The following is a 16,395-nucleotide window of genomic DNA, read 5'->3' on the forward strand; positions in this document are numbered from 1 at the left end:
TGTGTCCTCTTTTATTTCGTTGAGCAGTGGTTTGTAGTTCTCCTTGAAGAGGTCCTTCACATCCCTTTAAGTTGGATTCCTAGGTATTTTATTCTCTTTGAAGCAATTGTGAATGGGAGAGTGTACTCCTACTTATAAAAAAAAGTTAATTGTAAAATAGCCCGAGGCAGGTCCTTCAGAAAGTATTTCAGAAGGCACTATCACAGGAGATGACAGCTCCATGTGTGCTATTGCCCCTGAAGTCCTTCCTGTGGGACAAGATACAGAGGTACAAGACAATGATATTGATAACCCTGACCCTGCGTAGGCCTAGGCTAATGTGTGTGTTTGCATCTTAGTTTTTAATGAAACAGTTTAAAGAGAAAAAAATAAATAAATAAATAAAAAGTAGAAAAAATCTTACAGAATAAAGAAAATATTTTTGTATAGCTGTGCAATGTGTTTGTGTTTAAAAATAAAGTGTTATTATGAAAGAGTCAATCATGCCCCTGAAATCCCAGCTACTTGGGGGTGAGGGACTGAAGTGGGAGGATAGGTTAAGCCTGGGAGGTGGAGGCTGCAGTGAGCCATGATGGTGCCACTGAACTCCAGCCTGGGTGACAGAGTGAGACTTTGTCTCAAAAAAAAAAAGTCAAAAAGTTAAAAAAAATTCAAGTTTATAGACTAAAAAATTTACAGTAAGCCAAGGTTAATTTATTATTGAAGAAAAAATTCAAAATAAATTTAATGTGACCTAAGTATACAGTGTTTATAAAGTCTACAGTGGTGTAATGTCCTAGGCCTTCACATTCGCTCACTGACTTATCCTGAGAAACTTCCAGTCCTGAAAGCTCCATTCATGGTAAGTGTCCTTTGCAGGTGTACAATTTTTTATCTTTTATACCATATTTTGACTGTACCTTTTCTATGTTTAGATACACAAATACTTATCAGTGTGTTACAATTGCCTACAGTATTCAATACTATACAGGTTTGTAGCCTAGGAGGCTTAGGCTACACCATCTAGTCTAGGTGTGTAGTAGGCTATACCATCTAGGTTTGTGTAAGTACACTCTATGATGTTCTCACAATGATGAAATCCCCTAACAATGCATCTCTCAGACTGTATCCCAGTCATCAAGCAATGCATGATTGTTGAATGAGTTCTTTTTTTTTTTTTTTTGAGACAGAGTCTTGCTCTGTTGCTTAGGCAGGAGTGCAGTGGTGCGATCTCAGCTCACTGCAACCTCCGCCTTCCAGATTCAAGCGATTCTCCTGCCTCAGCCTCCTGAGTAGCTGGGATTAAAGGCGTATGCCACCATGCCTGGCTAGTTTTCATGTATTTTTAGTAGAGACAGGGTTTCACCATGTTGGCCAGTCTGGTCTTGAACACCTGACCTCTGGTGATCCACCTGCCTTGGCCTCCCAAAGTGCTGGGATTAAAGGCATGAGCCACTGCTCCCAGCCAATCGTTGAATGAGTTCTATGCTCACTTAACTGCTATTTACTTTTTAAACACTGGAAGCCTGAAAAGGAATCTCTTAACGTAAAAGTTTAAAACACATTCTTTCTACCACATGCATGGCCAGGTTGCAAATAAGAAGCACCAAAAAAAAAAAAAAAACCACAAAAAAACAAAAAAACAAAACAAACAAAAAAAAAACCACGCACACATTCTGCTAAAACTTGGAATTTAATGAACTTTTACTTACTACAGTTATACTCATTTTACATTAAAGTAAAAAAGAAAATAGCCAGGAGAATAATTCATCTCCAGAAAGCAGTTTAAAATTATTGTTTTTATTATTTTTATTTGCTACCAATATTTTTATTGTAAGAAATACAAAAGGTATGACAAATATACAAACTATTTTCTCTTTTTGCTTCATTCAATTTAGCTTTCACATAAGTGAACACACTGGACAGTGATATTTCAACACCAATTTTGAAAAAAACAATTAATTTCATCATCTGACAATAAATACCTAAATTTGCATTCTAGCACCCAGTAAGACATCCAGTTTCCAAAGGATTATTGGTATGCAACCCTCTGAATTTTCTGACATGTTACCTTTGCCACTGCAACAGAAACACCACTGCAGTTCTCCCTTTCCCAGTAAGTCAGAATAAGGGGCAGGCAAGAATGGCTATCTGACTTCAGAAACCCTGGGTCACAAAGCATCCCTTGCTTGAGCTACTTTTAAAAACAGATTTTTAATGACAGGGTACTTCATGAAAGTTTTGGTGGTCCTGGAATGATATATTTTACATTACATATTTACCTACTTTTCTATCCTCCTCTTCAGATGGGAAGGGTCTAGATAAACTGGCCTGTATTTTCATCTGCCTCTTGGGAAGGGAGCAAGAGCATTTAGCTCAGAGCATTCTGAAGACAGTAGCCTTAGAGATAAACTTTCTTTCTTTCTTCTTCTTTTGCTTCAAGAGGGCTTTCTGTGTGGAATGGAGGGATGGTTGCTAGAGTGAGACAGCCCCTCCCCTCTTGCTATGTATATACCATACCTGAGGCCATTTTTCTTAGAGGGCAAAAATGTTAGAATAGGTAGGAAAGTTCTTGCTTTCAGAGAGCTGTGCTGCACCCACAGGGTGGACCTGACAGGCCAGTGTGGTAACTCTCAATCTTGTATACAGAGAACAGAGAAGAAGCAACATCTGATACCAAGTCACCTGCCAACATTCTTGTAAGACTGTGTTCCAGGCAGTGAATTTCCACACTGCTTCTTGGGTCTGCAGAACTCAAAGCACCAAAACAGAGCATTCTGTAGCAATATAAGCAAACGGAATGAGAATAATTATGCACCTTTAAGGAACATGCACCCTTATAAGTCTGTACCCTGATATGAAAATAGCAGAGTGAGTTTCAAGTATGAAGAAATACAGTAAAAGTGTGGCCTGTACATGGAGAGAAAACAGCAGCCTGGAATGTGGTTTATATTCTTGATTAGTTTTTCTCGTGGTACCACAGCCAAAACTGAATGCTCTGTATAATGTCTTGGTTTAAAAATCAAGATGCATAAAGATGCTAGAGGCATTTCTAATGGATGCCATGAGCACAGTCTGTGCCCAGGCCTAGAAAGGCACACCTGTAGTCCATAATGTGGAGGAGGATGGAGAGCACCATGTGGACAGGCCAGGATGGTAGCAGGAAACACTTTAGTGGTAGAGAGGAAGAGATGCAGGGGACAGAGATGTAGAGGTGTGGGGATGTTGGTCACCTTGGGCTGGTTCACACAGCCTAGATTAGTATCGGATATACACAATTTTTACATTTCTAGAACCGTGATTTCAAACACAGAAACTAACAAGTCAAATTTCCAAATTAGATTTTTTTTTTTTTTTTTTTTTTTTTTTTCCAAACATTTTCTATTATAAGTCAGAAGGAAAAAAGCTTACTGTGTGTGACAGTCTTCCTGAAACCTAAGAGAAAGTTTTAACCAGGCCCTATGGCAATGCAGAAACACTAATACATTTTTACAGTGAAAACCTACTTTAACACATCTCAAAATGATAATCCTATAAAACTCTCTAGTTCTAATTTGCACTCTACGGGAACCAATATTGTTCTTTTCTTAACACATACTGCTCTTCGATACCAAACACTTGCCCTTTAACCTTCAGATAAAAACCTCAAATACCAAAAAATGCAACAAGCTTTTGAGGTGTTGGGAATAGTTGGTTGTTAAAATCCCTTTTATTTTATAATAAATGACACAGGCAATCCTTGCTTTTTATTACCATGCTGGATTGCTTCTATACACAGCCAAGTTGCCTGATGCATGGAAACTTGGACTTCTCCATCTGACACGTTCGGGAAGCCTCAAGGCACAAGCTAACAGTTCTGCTTCTACAGAAAAACTCTCACACTGCTCTCCTCTCAACAGTACTGCCTGTTCCCACTACTGCACATGACACCTATGAGGTCACTACATCACGTGAGGGAAGCTTCTTCATGAGGGCAGACAAGAGGAGGCACCACTAGGCACTGGTCTCTGCCTGGAATCTATTCCGAGGGCCACCTGGCACAGTTCCTAAATTAAGATGTATCTAAAATGCTTTTCTACTTTTAGTTTTTATTTTTGCTGTATTTTCACACTCTACTATATGCATATTTAATAAAAACTACAAAGTCTTTAACTTTAATTCCTTTACATAATGATAAAACACCTAGATACCCAAAATACTACATCTATATATTCAAATCTACTAGTCATGTTAAAAATGCATGCAGCTTATTTGGGGGCTTAGTCTAATTTTTATTTTCTTAGGTTCATCAATACCATGATAATGAACGTTAGATGCAAAGTCCTAACACTTTCTGCCTTCAGTTGTACTTTCACAGGACTAGTGTGATTCAGAAATAAATAACATACATGAATAATAATAGAAATAATTTATGCAAATGTAGAACAACTTGAAAAAAATTCCCCGCCTGTCAGGTGCTGTTCCTGGGGATAGCTGATGCTATAAATTCCATGTACTAACTAATATATTTACTACAGGTAATAGGAAAACAAATGAATAAAAAGTGAGGAACTATGATATACATGTGTATATTTTTGCAAACACAGGATCAGAATGAAAAGATACATAATGCACTGGGAGGTTCAAGAAATGTATTACCGCTGGAATCTGTTTTATCATTCAGACTTTAAAGTCAAACTGAGAGTTGTTGGTGATCACAGGAATATTGCTAGCTGATACATATTATTGCATTTCATAAAACTTAAGATCAGAAACTTTCAAGTAAGAGTACAACGGGTATCTTCAGAACTTTAACCTAAGCACATCAACGGAATTTCGCTAGGAACCACAGAGAGTTAGAAATTAAATAATTGTGTGGCTCTTTGTTTGCTGATTAGTGCTACAGTCATAGTTCTTGGCAGTCAATATGTACAGTTATACGCCCCCTTTGAGAAAAACCTACATTTGACAATCCAAACTCCTAAAATTGAGAAAGGGTTATTTGTGTGACCAAACAACTCACACAGAAGATTCCTCTCAACATGAAAATCCCCTGCTACATGAGATAATTTGTTTACATACCTTTAATTATCTAACAAAGAAAAAGAGAGAAAAGAAAGGGGAAGCTAAAGAATTCGGAGCTTTTGCCAACTGAAGACAAACCAGAAAATAAACAACTTTTCAAAACAAAACTTTTCCAGGCATATCTTTCACCATCACATATGTAGAATGATGGAAAATAAAAATATAAAAAATATTTCCTGCAATTATACATCTTTTCTTAAAAAACAAAAACAAAAACAAAAACTGAGCTTAGCGCCTAAGAGATGCGGGGTAGACAGCTTCACACAGAGCAGCTGCTACCGCATCTCTTTTTACCCGAACTTTCGGAGAATTGTGTTGTACTTATTTATGCACAGAAGACACCCGTTTGCTTCTAGGGACATTTTTCTTCCTAAGATTTGCAGAACAGATGCCTCTGAGACAGCAGCAGGGCACTCTGACCTCGGAAAGCAGCCCGCGGGGCCGCACATAATTTCAGGCACCGGCAGGTGAGCGGGAGGCGGGGTCCCAGCCCGGCCACGCCCACTGCCACCCTCCTGCCAAAGGGGCGGGGCAACGAGGCAGCGCGCCCGGAAGGCTTTCAAGTGGGAGTCAAGTTTTGAACGCGAGCAAGTAGGGTTCAGACTGGCCACTGTGATAACAAACCCGGGGGTGGAATTCGGCCTTTCACATAGGGGCTTTAACTGGACTCTAGTTCCTGGGAGCAGAGGGGCGAATGAGGCGGGGGATTTCTCAGTCAGTTTCTGACTGCCCCTAGTGTATGTGGCATTTTGGTTCAGTATGAATTACTGAGACTCATCTGCTTGCCACTCTAGAGCAAAGTTGGGCAGGCACCGTCGAGTGTCTGCCACTCATAAGGAATAAGCTGCTTTCTGTGGTGCTGTGTTAAGGAAACTCTGAAAAATACTGCAATATCTTTCCCTACTAAATTTCAAGTGACACTGTTGTGAGGAAGGTGACTTCTAAAATTAACTTAATCATCTGGGGGATAAGAAGTCTTTAAGTAGACTTGTGAATTTAAAAAATATAGATAAAGTTGCCAAAAAACTTCAAAAGTGAAGAAAGTATGTAGACACACTCCTAAGTTGTTATGCTCATATACTTAGACTTATGTTTTTTTAAATTAGAGCTTCTTATGAATTTACATTTGTGATTCCACAAATGTTAAAATTGCCTGGTCTTTTGGTATTTAAGGGCTCTGTTTCAATATAGCAATTCTTCAGACACAAGTTTTGTCTACCAAATTACTGATGCTACTCATTTTGCTCACCTGGTCTTTAAATTAGCATTTTAAAATTTAATCCATGTTGAAAGGCCACCATGCTAGGGAATATGAAAGCAGCAGAGAGAGTATGAATGTTTTAACTGGAGCCACTAAAGGAGTTTTATACTTCTAACGAAACTACCTTGTTCACAGATGAGGGCTGCCTTTTTAGTAAGTAAGCCTGTTTTAATCTAGAAAAGTAAGGTAATTGGGTACCTAAAAAATTTTTTTCCTAATGACTAGGCTTTCTTTACTTAAATGATCAAAATGGATATATTATCCATCCTTTAGCACAATTTATTTGCAGACAATTGTTCAGAACCTAGGTAACAAGTAAAATACTGAAGTTACAGAACATTATAGAGACTATTAATCATCCCAAAAAAGAAGTGCTAAGAAAGAGTTAAATATGCACAGAAAAATGAAGTTAGAATGAAATCTCTTTTAGAAGTACCTCTTTAGTCGTCATCGGATTTGTTTTTCTCTAAAAGTGCCACCTTGTGGAATATACTGGAATAAAAACAAGAAAGCTCATCTCTTAGGACAGTGTGAATGTTTAGAAAGACTTTTGCAAGAAAAGCCACCTTCCTTTCCTACCATATTAACTTCAAATTGCTGTAATAGTATTTCAGCGGATGCTTGAAAAGAGCCTGTATTTATTTTCAGGTGGCTCTTGTTTTCTTCCTAAGGACAGACAAGGTAACAATATGTTGAAGGAAGTCCACTTCTACTCATTTATCTAAATGTTATAACTTCCTGGGAATGCTAAGAAATAGAAAATATTTTGAAAAGCTGTTTGGTACTTCATTAAGAAAATAAACAAAAATTCCCAGAAAGACTAGTTGAGAAAAAACATGTAAAAATTGGAGCCCTTCTGTTTCTACATTTCTGTTACTTACAAAGATCAGAAGATAGAGAGGCCAAAGGATTATTTTTGGTTTATTTTCTGAAAAAGTACAAGATAGAAATGCTTGAGATATAGGTATGTAAATTGGGTTGTGAATTGCATTGATATAGAAAGGGAGTCAATAAGAAATGAAAATGTTAGTTTCTCATGCTTTTGAGGAAAACAGCATTTTTAATTACTCTGAGGACTTACATTTCTTGCCAGGCTTTGGTAGCCTCAGTAAGTTTTTCCACTGTGGAGAAGGAACATGTAAATATCTTCCTAATTATGTGCCCAAATGTACTTAATGGACATGATAAATGTTTTTGGGTAAGGTTCACAATTTTTCAAAAGTATTGGTGGCATAGGAAACACATGCCTTTTAAAAATTTATTTTTCTTTTTTCAATGAACATTCATAGGCATGTGTAAGAAGTATTGCTTCATGTGGCTGCCTCTTCCCTTGAAATGAGAAAAAAAATACAGATAATTTAGTTTGCTTGGTTTGTTTTTGACCATTAATCCTACAGTTGCCAGATGACCTCAGTATAAATTCTTACAATATATTTGTTCATAAAGAATATATCCTTCAAAATATATATAGCTTTGAAACTACCTTTTAAATACCTTCATTTTCTCCAGAATTTCTTTTATCTATTGCCCACTGTTTTATGAATAATTTTTAAAGCCTTAGAAATCATATAACATCTTTATCTGTCACAATGTGAAACATGCATTCTTTTGAATTATATAAATATCCAAGAGTTTATAATAATATTCCAATATTTTCTTTCCAAGGTAAATATTCTGTAGTTTCTATACTAACATAATTAAGTAATTATGGTGGCATATTAACTTTTAATATTATTTTTTCCTAGATCCAACTATGCAATTAAAGCCTGCTTTTGGAAAATGTAAGACACTCTCATGTGCTTATCATAAGAATAGTGAAATTGTCACTTAAAAGAAAAGCAGTATTTTAGACAGAAGAATTTTAATATGTTTATAATATTAGGAAGCTTACATAATTTAATTTCCACAATGGAACAATAATTGCCATTACTGACTTTAATAGGCACTACTTTTAAAAGAAGCAGCTACAGTTTCTTAAACACTCACTTTAAATACATAATGTAAAGTTCAAAATGTTTGGTACTATTTAAGAGTTTTCTCATCAAGATGGATAATAGTACCACATTCTGGAGAGTCAAACTATAAATTTCTCTATAGAAAAGAAACATGCTTTATTTAAGATAGGAACATCTTGTGCCTTCTAAAGCTTTCATTTTTATTTAACACAATGCTGAGGTGAATAATTTTTAGCTATTTTTAGTAAGTCACCTGGGGCTAAATGAAAAGTCTGCCATTCACAGTGTGTGCTTCCTGAGAGAAAATCGTGAGAATACACGGGGCTGAAATGGCCCCGAGCTTTCTTCCAAAATAGGTTCTTTGCAACTTGAGTTCCCATCCACTTCAAAGGAGGGAGAAAGTGGGAGGCTCCAACCTATTGGGCTCTTACAAGCGCTTGGAAATTGTGTTTTTAAGATTAGGTCCTTTTTATTACCCTTTGCCATTAGCTTTATAAAAGCTAAATGGACAAGTTTCTCTTTTTCTCTTTTTATATGTAGGTTGTTTTGCCTCCACCCTGTGCAACAGTTCCCAAAATGCCTGGGCCGCCAGAACCAAACATCAAACAGAAACTAGCAGGAACATTCTTGTACTGGTCCTACTATGAAATTCAAACATGATTTCAAATCTGTCACAATATTTTTACTTGCTATGAGCTGCTTCAGTGTAACCTTGGGGCAAAACGCCCTTTTCAGTTCACCACTGCCTACCTTTTGGCAAAGATGTTTGAAACCATATGTTACAGAAGAATAAGCTGTAGTCACTAAGTTCTTACTCTACGATCTGCTTCAAAATGCCCTAATGGCAAGACTGCTTGTGTTGGATCTGGATTTCAGAAATGGCGAATCTGGACATAAAATACATAAATCAAGAGAGTATTCACTCAAATGCAACAACTACACCGATGGAAGAACTGGGGACAGATTTTTACAAAGTTTAGAGAGGCTGAGATGTCCTTTCATTCTGTGTCATCAGAAAATAATTTGCCAACGATTGAATGCCAGAATGTTTGTGCTTTAGTTTCTCTTTACAAGCACTGCCTAGAAATGAGTCAAAAGCACATGCTAGAAATAAAAGTTGAGCTCTCTACTCATTTAAAATTCTGAAGAATGCTGAAAAATTCCAGTTCAGAAATGCTGCATTTTTCTTGAGTGAACTTATGAAAACAGTTTTACAACAGTAAAAACTAAAGCTATGTTCACTCTAGCCATGAATACTAACCAAAAAGCTCATGATGAATCAGTGCATGAGTTTTTAAACTCAATTTCTAGGCCCCAGCAAAAATGTCTTTGTATTTTGACCCTCGATCAAAGGAAAGGCAGAACTCACTGTTCTATGTGAGACTTTGAGTAGACCTGACCTTGAATGCTATGGATTCATTATATCTCAAGCATTTATAGTACTGACAACACGTAATCAATGTTGTCACAAGGAAAGTAGAAAACATTCGTATGGCCCATCTTCTTTATTATCTTGCTCTAGAAAACAACGTTCCTGTTCCTCAAGCTACTGAATTAGAACAATGTTTAGTACAGCAATTAAAAAAGAATAGTTCCCAACCCCAAAAGCTCTTCAGGAGAAACATCTCCTAGTTTTTTCTCTTGTTCAAGATAGTCATATATCATATTAAGCTGCAAAGAATTCAGTACAACTTGATAATGCATAAACATCATTTGAATTATTTTCTGAGTGCAGCAACCTCCATTCTTTGAAAATCCTAACTCTAAACATGATCTAACTGTTGCATGCACTCTGAGTCAGAAAGCACAGGTGGCTAAACTTTCCAAAAGATACTTTCTGTGTCCTCTGGTTACTAGAGCCAACTGAGCACTAAACCACTTATAAGGCAGAGATGGTATGAAATATAAAGGACTGTAGAGAAAATAGTAAGAGAAAAAGGAAAAGCTGTTTACAATGCCCAGGCCAGGCTGGCTCTGTAGAGAGCAGGAGTGAGCACAAGGCACTAGAAACAAGCACAGCCTGGGGGATGGAGAAAAGATCCTTTGATAGAGTAAATGTATAGCCCTAAAACATAGCTATAGACATACCCTCGGATAAAGACACTGACAATATCTTCTATAAAAATGTAAAACACAAAGTCATAGTTTATAGCAATCTGTGTGCTGGTGATAAAACAAAACAAGATCCTACTCATTATTTAGGTAACAAAAGTGAACACCAGGTAGAAGGACTGCATTACAGTGAGAACATATGGGACCCCGTTAGGTTTGCAGAATTGAGGCCATAAACCATGATCTGAGACTGTGAATTTATGAAAGGTTCATTGAAAGCAAGCAAACAGGTGGTGCATGGGAACAGCTTAAGCAATCTGTTATTAGTTATACAATGGTAGCAATATATTTCAGAAGTGCTGGGAGATAGACAAGATGGATACTTTGCCAACAAGGCAGTGTGTGGCAGAATGTACAGTGTAATAGATGAGGAAAATTTCAAGGCCACTCCTGTCTCTAGTTAGAGAGAGAACTACTCTCCAAACCAAAACAGGAAAGAGTTTCTGACAAATTCCCAAAAACAAAAACGAAATAACAACAAACAACAACAACAACAACAACAACAACAAGGGAATAAAGGAATTTCAAACCAGGAAATAAAGGCTTCCTATTTTTCTTTTAAAATCTATCTGAGATACACTCCCTAAATCTATGGCAAGTAATAAAAAGCTTACAGGGTATTTTCCAAAAGAAATGATAAAGCATGATATCATACAGGTTAAAATAGACTCACAACAAGTAAATTCAGCGTTTTGAAGACTAAATAGAATGCATGCACATCTCTTAAAATATACTAGAATTTTCTTCTCCTTTTTGCTGTGTGTATAAAACTTCATCTTTTACTGCTAGCAAATTTACTGCTTTTGGCCAGAAAAGAAATGCTGAGGACATGGGGTTAACTTTCTAGGGTTAACTTTCTAATTTGAGAAGACCATTTTGGTGAATCACCTTCAGTGAACAAATGCCTGTTATTTATCAATCACCTTGAGTCTTTAAAATTGAATCGTTTTTGCCGTTTACAAAAAGTAACACTTTAAGAGATCACAGAATCTCTCTCTCTCTCTCTCTCTCTCACACACACACACACACACACACACTCAAAAGTACCAAATCAGGCCTGGCAGCTGCAGAGAGATTACATCATAACTCAGCTGTGCCTGGATTACCCACTCCACACTGGCAGCATTCAAGGTTAGAAAAATGAAATGGCAGCACAATTGGTCAGCAGCTTCTCTTCTTCTGGAATTTTTCCAGGTTCTTGAAACAAACAGACAAACAAACAAACAAACGAACATAAAGCTGCAATCACTCTTGCATTGATTTCAAAACAGTAAACTAGGCGGTTTCCTTGGAGAAGCAGAGCCTGTCCAGAAGACGGCAGCTGGAAGGCCTCCAGACAGGCAATCCTCCACAGCTCTGCAGGGCTTGCTAAGGGGGACCCTTGAGCCACCAAGGGTGTTCTCCGCAGGATCAGCGTAAGGCAGCTGCTGAGGCCTCAGGCTGTATTCAGCTCCGAGGTGTTCTGGCTGGGCGGCAGGTGGGAATCCAGGTTTTCTTTGCACCTCTCCAGGTCCTGGAAGTATGGGTGAGACAGGGCACTGTAGGCTGATATTCTTTTGGCTGGGTTAAATGTCAAACACTTCTGTAATAAAGAAAAAAGTAATTGGTTGATATACAACACATCAATGTAAATAATGTACTTACTGAGTTATCCCTTTATTCACTGTCATGTTAAGCACATCTAGAATGGGAATGAGTATTTATTTAAAGGGACACTAAATAATATGGAGACAGTACTCACATATATCCCTAATGTATAAAATGCCCCTCAGGAGAAGACCCTTTTGGGTGCCTATGGACTGTTTCCTGCCCAGATTTCTCTCTAAGCCATTAAAGTATGCATATAACTTTATTTAGTAATTCTTCCAGTGCTAGCAAACTTAGTGCTACAGTTGGAGTCTTTACCGCAACTTCTTACCCTGCCCCAAGGCTACACCACTCAGAGGCAGGGATATTTTCCTTCTAATTAATAACAAGGTGCCACATGGCTAGCAGTAGCTCTCTCAGCGGACCATTAGATTTAGTTTGAGTCACTAAACTCTATTCCAGGCTGACAGCTCAAGTGTAGGGCTACCAAGGTGAATGAGCTGATGCTTGTACTTAAGAAGCTCCTGGTCCTAGTCAAGTGGTTTGGGCAGTTTGGCTGGGCTACTGAGGTAGAAGGTGAAAGGAGGGAAAGGGAAATATTTGCAGTAGCAGCAGTCGCTATTCCCAAACTGTCCATACCTAAATTAGTTAGAATGTGTCCCTAATTTCAGTCTCATTTCCACCCCTACTTCAGGTAATCTTGTTACTCAAATCCTCCTCCTCTCCTTCCACCAACGCCTCCTGCTGGGTGCCTAGCAGGTGGCAAGCACTAAATAGTGATGAGTAAGACCTCCTCTTTGCCCCAGGAGTTCACAAGTAGCAGGAAAGCCACATTGGCTTCTCCATCCTAAAGTGAACTGAGTATATGAAATGTCTGTGCATTCCAGTCTTCTATGTAATTTACAGACTTTACATTATCATGGTTAATGGAAGACCTCTTCCACTTAAGAGGTCTGCATAACCATGATATTAATAGGACTCCTGCTCACAGTCCTAGTCAGGTTCCAACTGGATTAGGGACCTCTCTAATATTCCATCGAAAGCTTAAAAACAAATACAAACAGAAAGTTCTATGTGTAATTTCAGGCAAATTATTGGGTCCTCTGAAATCTGATCTATCCTGAGCTCCCCTTCAGTCAGTCCATGGTTGCTAGCCTCCCTATAGGATCTTCTGAACATCAAGAGCTAAAGGGCAAGTGGAAGAAAGAGCTTGTTTGTAGAAAGGTTCCAACTGTCTCTAACAGCAATAAATATCTCTAGAAAAGCTTTGCAAGGGCTGAATTCCCAAAGGACTGGAGAGCAGGGGCAAAATTCCTGATCCTGAGTTCTCTTTTCCCAGAGTCCAAGAAGGAGAAAATTAGGTAATGGCATTAGGAAAGGAAGCAGCTAATTTAATCTCCAGGACATAGGAAAGAAGAGAAAAGAGCTGTGTGAATACGTTCATGATACAGAGACGTGTCTCTAGAGGATTATGTGAGAGGAAGCCCTTTCCTCACAGCTACATTGATGGCTTAAAGCTGGGAAGAGGGTGGAGAGAAGGAGAACGACTTAGCCAAATGTGGGGGTGCAGGAGAATCTCAAGTTGGAAGTCTTAATACACTTTGTCCTATAGAAATACAGTTAAAAACAGGTGTTTAAGTTCTATTATTGCTCTACTTCAGGAACAAGGTTGCTGGGTTGAGAATTAATTTAAAAACCTTGTGTTAATAATATTGTTTCTGCAAGAAAATTTAATTGCCAAACAGTTTACTTATAAAATGAGCTTCTGGAATCACAAAGTTGTGTCCAGAGTTAGATACTATGGTAGACTGGATAACTTTTAGTACATTCCCTCTTTTCTCTCCCCTCTCACCATAGGGGGAGCATTCTTTCAAGTTGGCCTTAGGCATGGAACTTGCTTTGGCCAATGGGAACATGGGCAAAGTGGCGGGTACTTCTTCCAAGTATGGACCTTCAGGGGCGTTGTATATTTCTCCTTGCCCTTTTGGAGCATCCACCTTCTATTATGAGAAAAACATGCCCCAGGGAGCTGCTGCCTCTCTGGCATGGGCCCCAGAATGAGACACATGGAGAAGACCTGTGCTTCACCCATGGGCAGAAGCAGATATCAAAGGCTGTTAATTCAGGAGGTAAAGGATACACTCATTACTCACTGGGTTTCAGACATCAAGAATAGCCCAACAGGTACACTTTTCTACCTATTGTTCTGGCCTCCAGGTATAGAAAATTAAGTATATGGTCGAGTATTATGAGTCTCAAACAGAGCACAGAAGTCCTTATTTTCAGTGAGGTATTTTATATGTGCCTAGCACACTAAATACTTATTAAATAAATCAGCAACTAGAAGAAGTATTGCTATATAGTTCTTCTGGAAAAACATCTCCCTAAAGTTGTGGATATTTAACAAAAGGCACATTAAAATGACAAATTATTTAAAGTAGCATGAAACTGTAAGCAAGGAAACATAATGTTTACTTCTAAAGAAACATATGTCAAAGTGAATTGAGAGGCTTCTAAAGCTGCATTGAAATAAACATTCAAAGATGGCAGATTTAAAAAAATGTGGATCAGAAAGACATTCCAGAATCAAAAGCCACCAGCTGCTACAAGCGTGAAAATGAAACCTCTGGAGGGACTGTCGCCTCCTGCCCCACGTGGCTGTGGCATGTGATGCCTATAGCAGCTACTGAACTGATATTTGTGACCACCACCCAGTCTGGGTAGGGCAGGTGTCTCACTGGCACAGTGCAGACCAGCTTGACATCACAAAAACTTACCAGAAGTAGGTCTTTGCCTAGTTCATCGATATCTGTTACAAACTTCTCAATTGGTTGGGCAGATTTTGAATGAAAAGCCTGCCTGGGAAGGGCAACATCCCTAGGCCAGTCTTCTTCTCCTGGGAGTCCAATTACGCTACAAAAGAACCACACATAGACATGAGCATTAGCTGCTATGCAGAAGCTGTTTTCTCATCAATTTCCAGAGAAAGGCAAAATCTAAGGGGGAGACATGGGGGAGACAGTCCCAGGAGACCTTCCCTTTATGACTGGCAGGGTCTCTGTTTATCTCTCTCCTACCGCAATATGGTGTCATGGGGTAGAGGGTAATCTCACAGAAGAATTGTAAAATTCACTGGGAGGAGATAAGAGATTGCTCTGGTAGCAGACACTAAATGTAAGGGGTGATGTAGAAATAGAAGATATATTGCCAGGCAGTAAGCCCTGACTTAGTGACAAAGCAGGACTTATTGTATTCAGAGGAGACCCATACTAGTATATACATTCCTTAATGTCCAAGAATGCTTTCTGTGTTTTGATCGAACGCCCCAGTATTGACATGATTTTATGATGCTCATCCAACATGGTTTATTAACATATCAATTTGGTTGCATTTTTGGTTAAAGAGTAATTCCCTAAATATTAAATGTATACATTAGAATCAGAAGGAAAAATGAGGCTAAAACGTTTGTTAGTCCTGCATTATACAAACACGATTTTATAAAACGAGGTCTGTGGTATTCCAAAGGGAGCAAACAATAAATTAAAAGACTATTATTTTTATTTCCCCTGAAAACCATTCTGGGATCAGAAATGTGGAAAGAACAGTAAGTGATAAAAAGCACAGGCTTTGGAAATAGGCAGGCTTGGGTTCAAATCCTGCACCTGCCACTTACTGGCAGGTAAGGACAAACTGCTTAACATCTATGACCCTTAGTGTCTTTATGTATACAATGATAACAACTTACAGTTGTAATGAGGATCAGTTATACTTTATTTAAATTTATAGTAATATATAAATTTATAATTTAAAGTACATAGCACAGCACCTGATACACATCACACACAGTCAATATCAATCAAAACATGGTCAATTATTATTATAGTTAGAAAATGTTGTTATTCATCTAAGATGCATAGGAAATACATCACTACCACACTTAAAATATGAAGTGCTTATATCCTATTTATGTATAACTTAATATTCTTTAAAAATATTAATGGGTCAATGGACTTACATAACTTATATATTGTATAGATATTATTTATAGTTTACATATAGGTCATAAGTAGGTTTGAACAGAGAAAATCAGAGGATGCAGGGAATTCTTTCTCACACAGACTGTATAACTCTGAACTAAAAATAAAATCATAGTTTAGTGGACGGGTTATATTCAAATACTGGACCAAATAATTTTTTTTTTTTTTTTTTTGAGACGGAGTCTCGCTCTGCTGCCCAGGCTGGAGTGCAGTGGCACAATCTCGGCTCACTGCAAGCTCCACTTCCCGTGTTCATGCCATTCTCCTGCCTCAGCCTCCTGAGTAGCCGGGACTACAGGTGCCCGCCACCACACCTGGCTAAGAGACGGGGTTTCGCCGTGTTAGCCAGGATGGTCTCAATCTCCTGACCTCATGATCTGCCCACCTCAGCCTCCCAAAG

The 16,395-nt window shown here is 38.2% G+C and overlaps 1 protein-coding gene across 3 annotated transcripts in view; it reads right to left on the minus strand.

Annotated features, from left to right (window-relative positions):
* Window positions 1-3,346: 3,346 nt before the first annotated feature.
* CDK6 (cyclin-dependent kinase 6) overlaps window positions 3,347-16,395 on the minus strand; it is a 233,349-nt gene continuing 220,300 nt past the window's right edge. For all 3 annotated transcript variants that reach the window (XM_011955055.1, XM_011955056.1, XM_011955054.1), the window contains exons 7-8: window positions 14,736-14,871; window positions 3,347-11,953 (exon numbers count right to left, since the gene is read on the minus strand). In XM_011955055.1, coding sequence (XP_011810445.1) covers window positions 11,807-11,953; window positions 14,736-14,871 — 283 coding nt within the window. In that variant the 3' untranslated portion in view covers window positions 3,347-11,806. The remainder of the gene's footprint in view (window positions 11,954-14,735; window positions 14,872-16,395) is intronic.

This window comes from Colobus angolensis, unplaced genomic scaffold, assembly GCF_000951035.1.
Source record: "Colobus angolensis palliatus isolate OR3802 unplaced genomic scaffold, Cang.pa_1.0 Scaffold394, whole genome shotgun sequence".
Classification (NCBI taxonomy): domain Eukaryota; kingdom Metazoa; phylum Chordata; class Mammalia; order Primates; family Cercopithecidae; genus Colobus; species Colobus angolensis.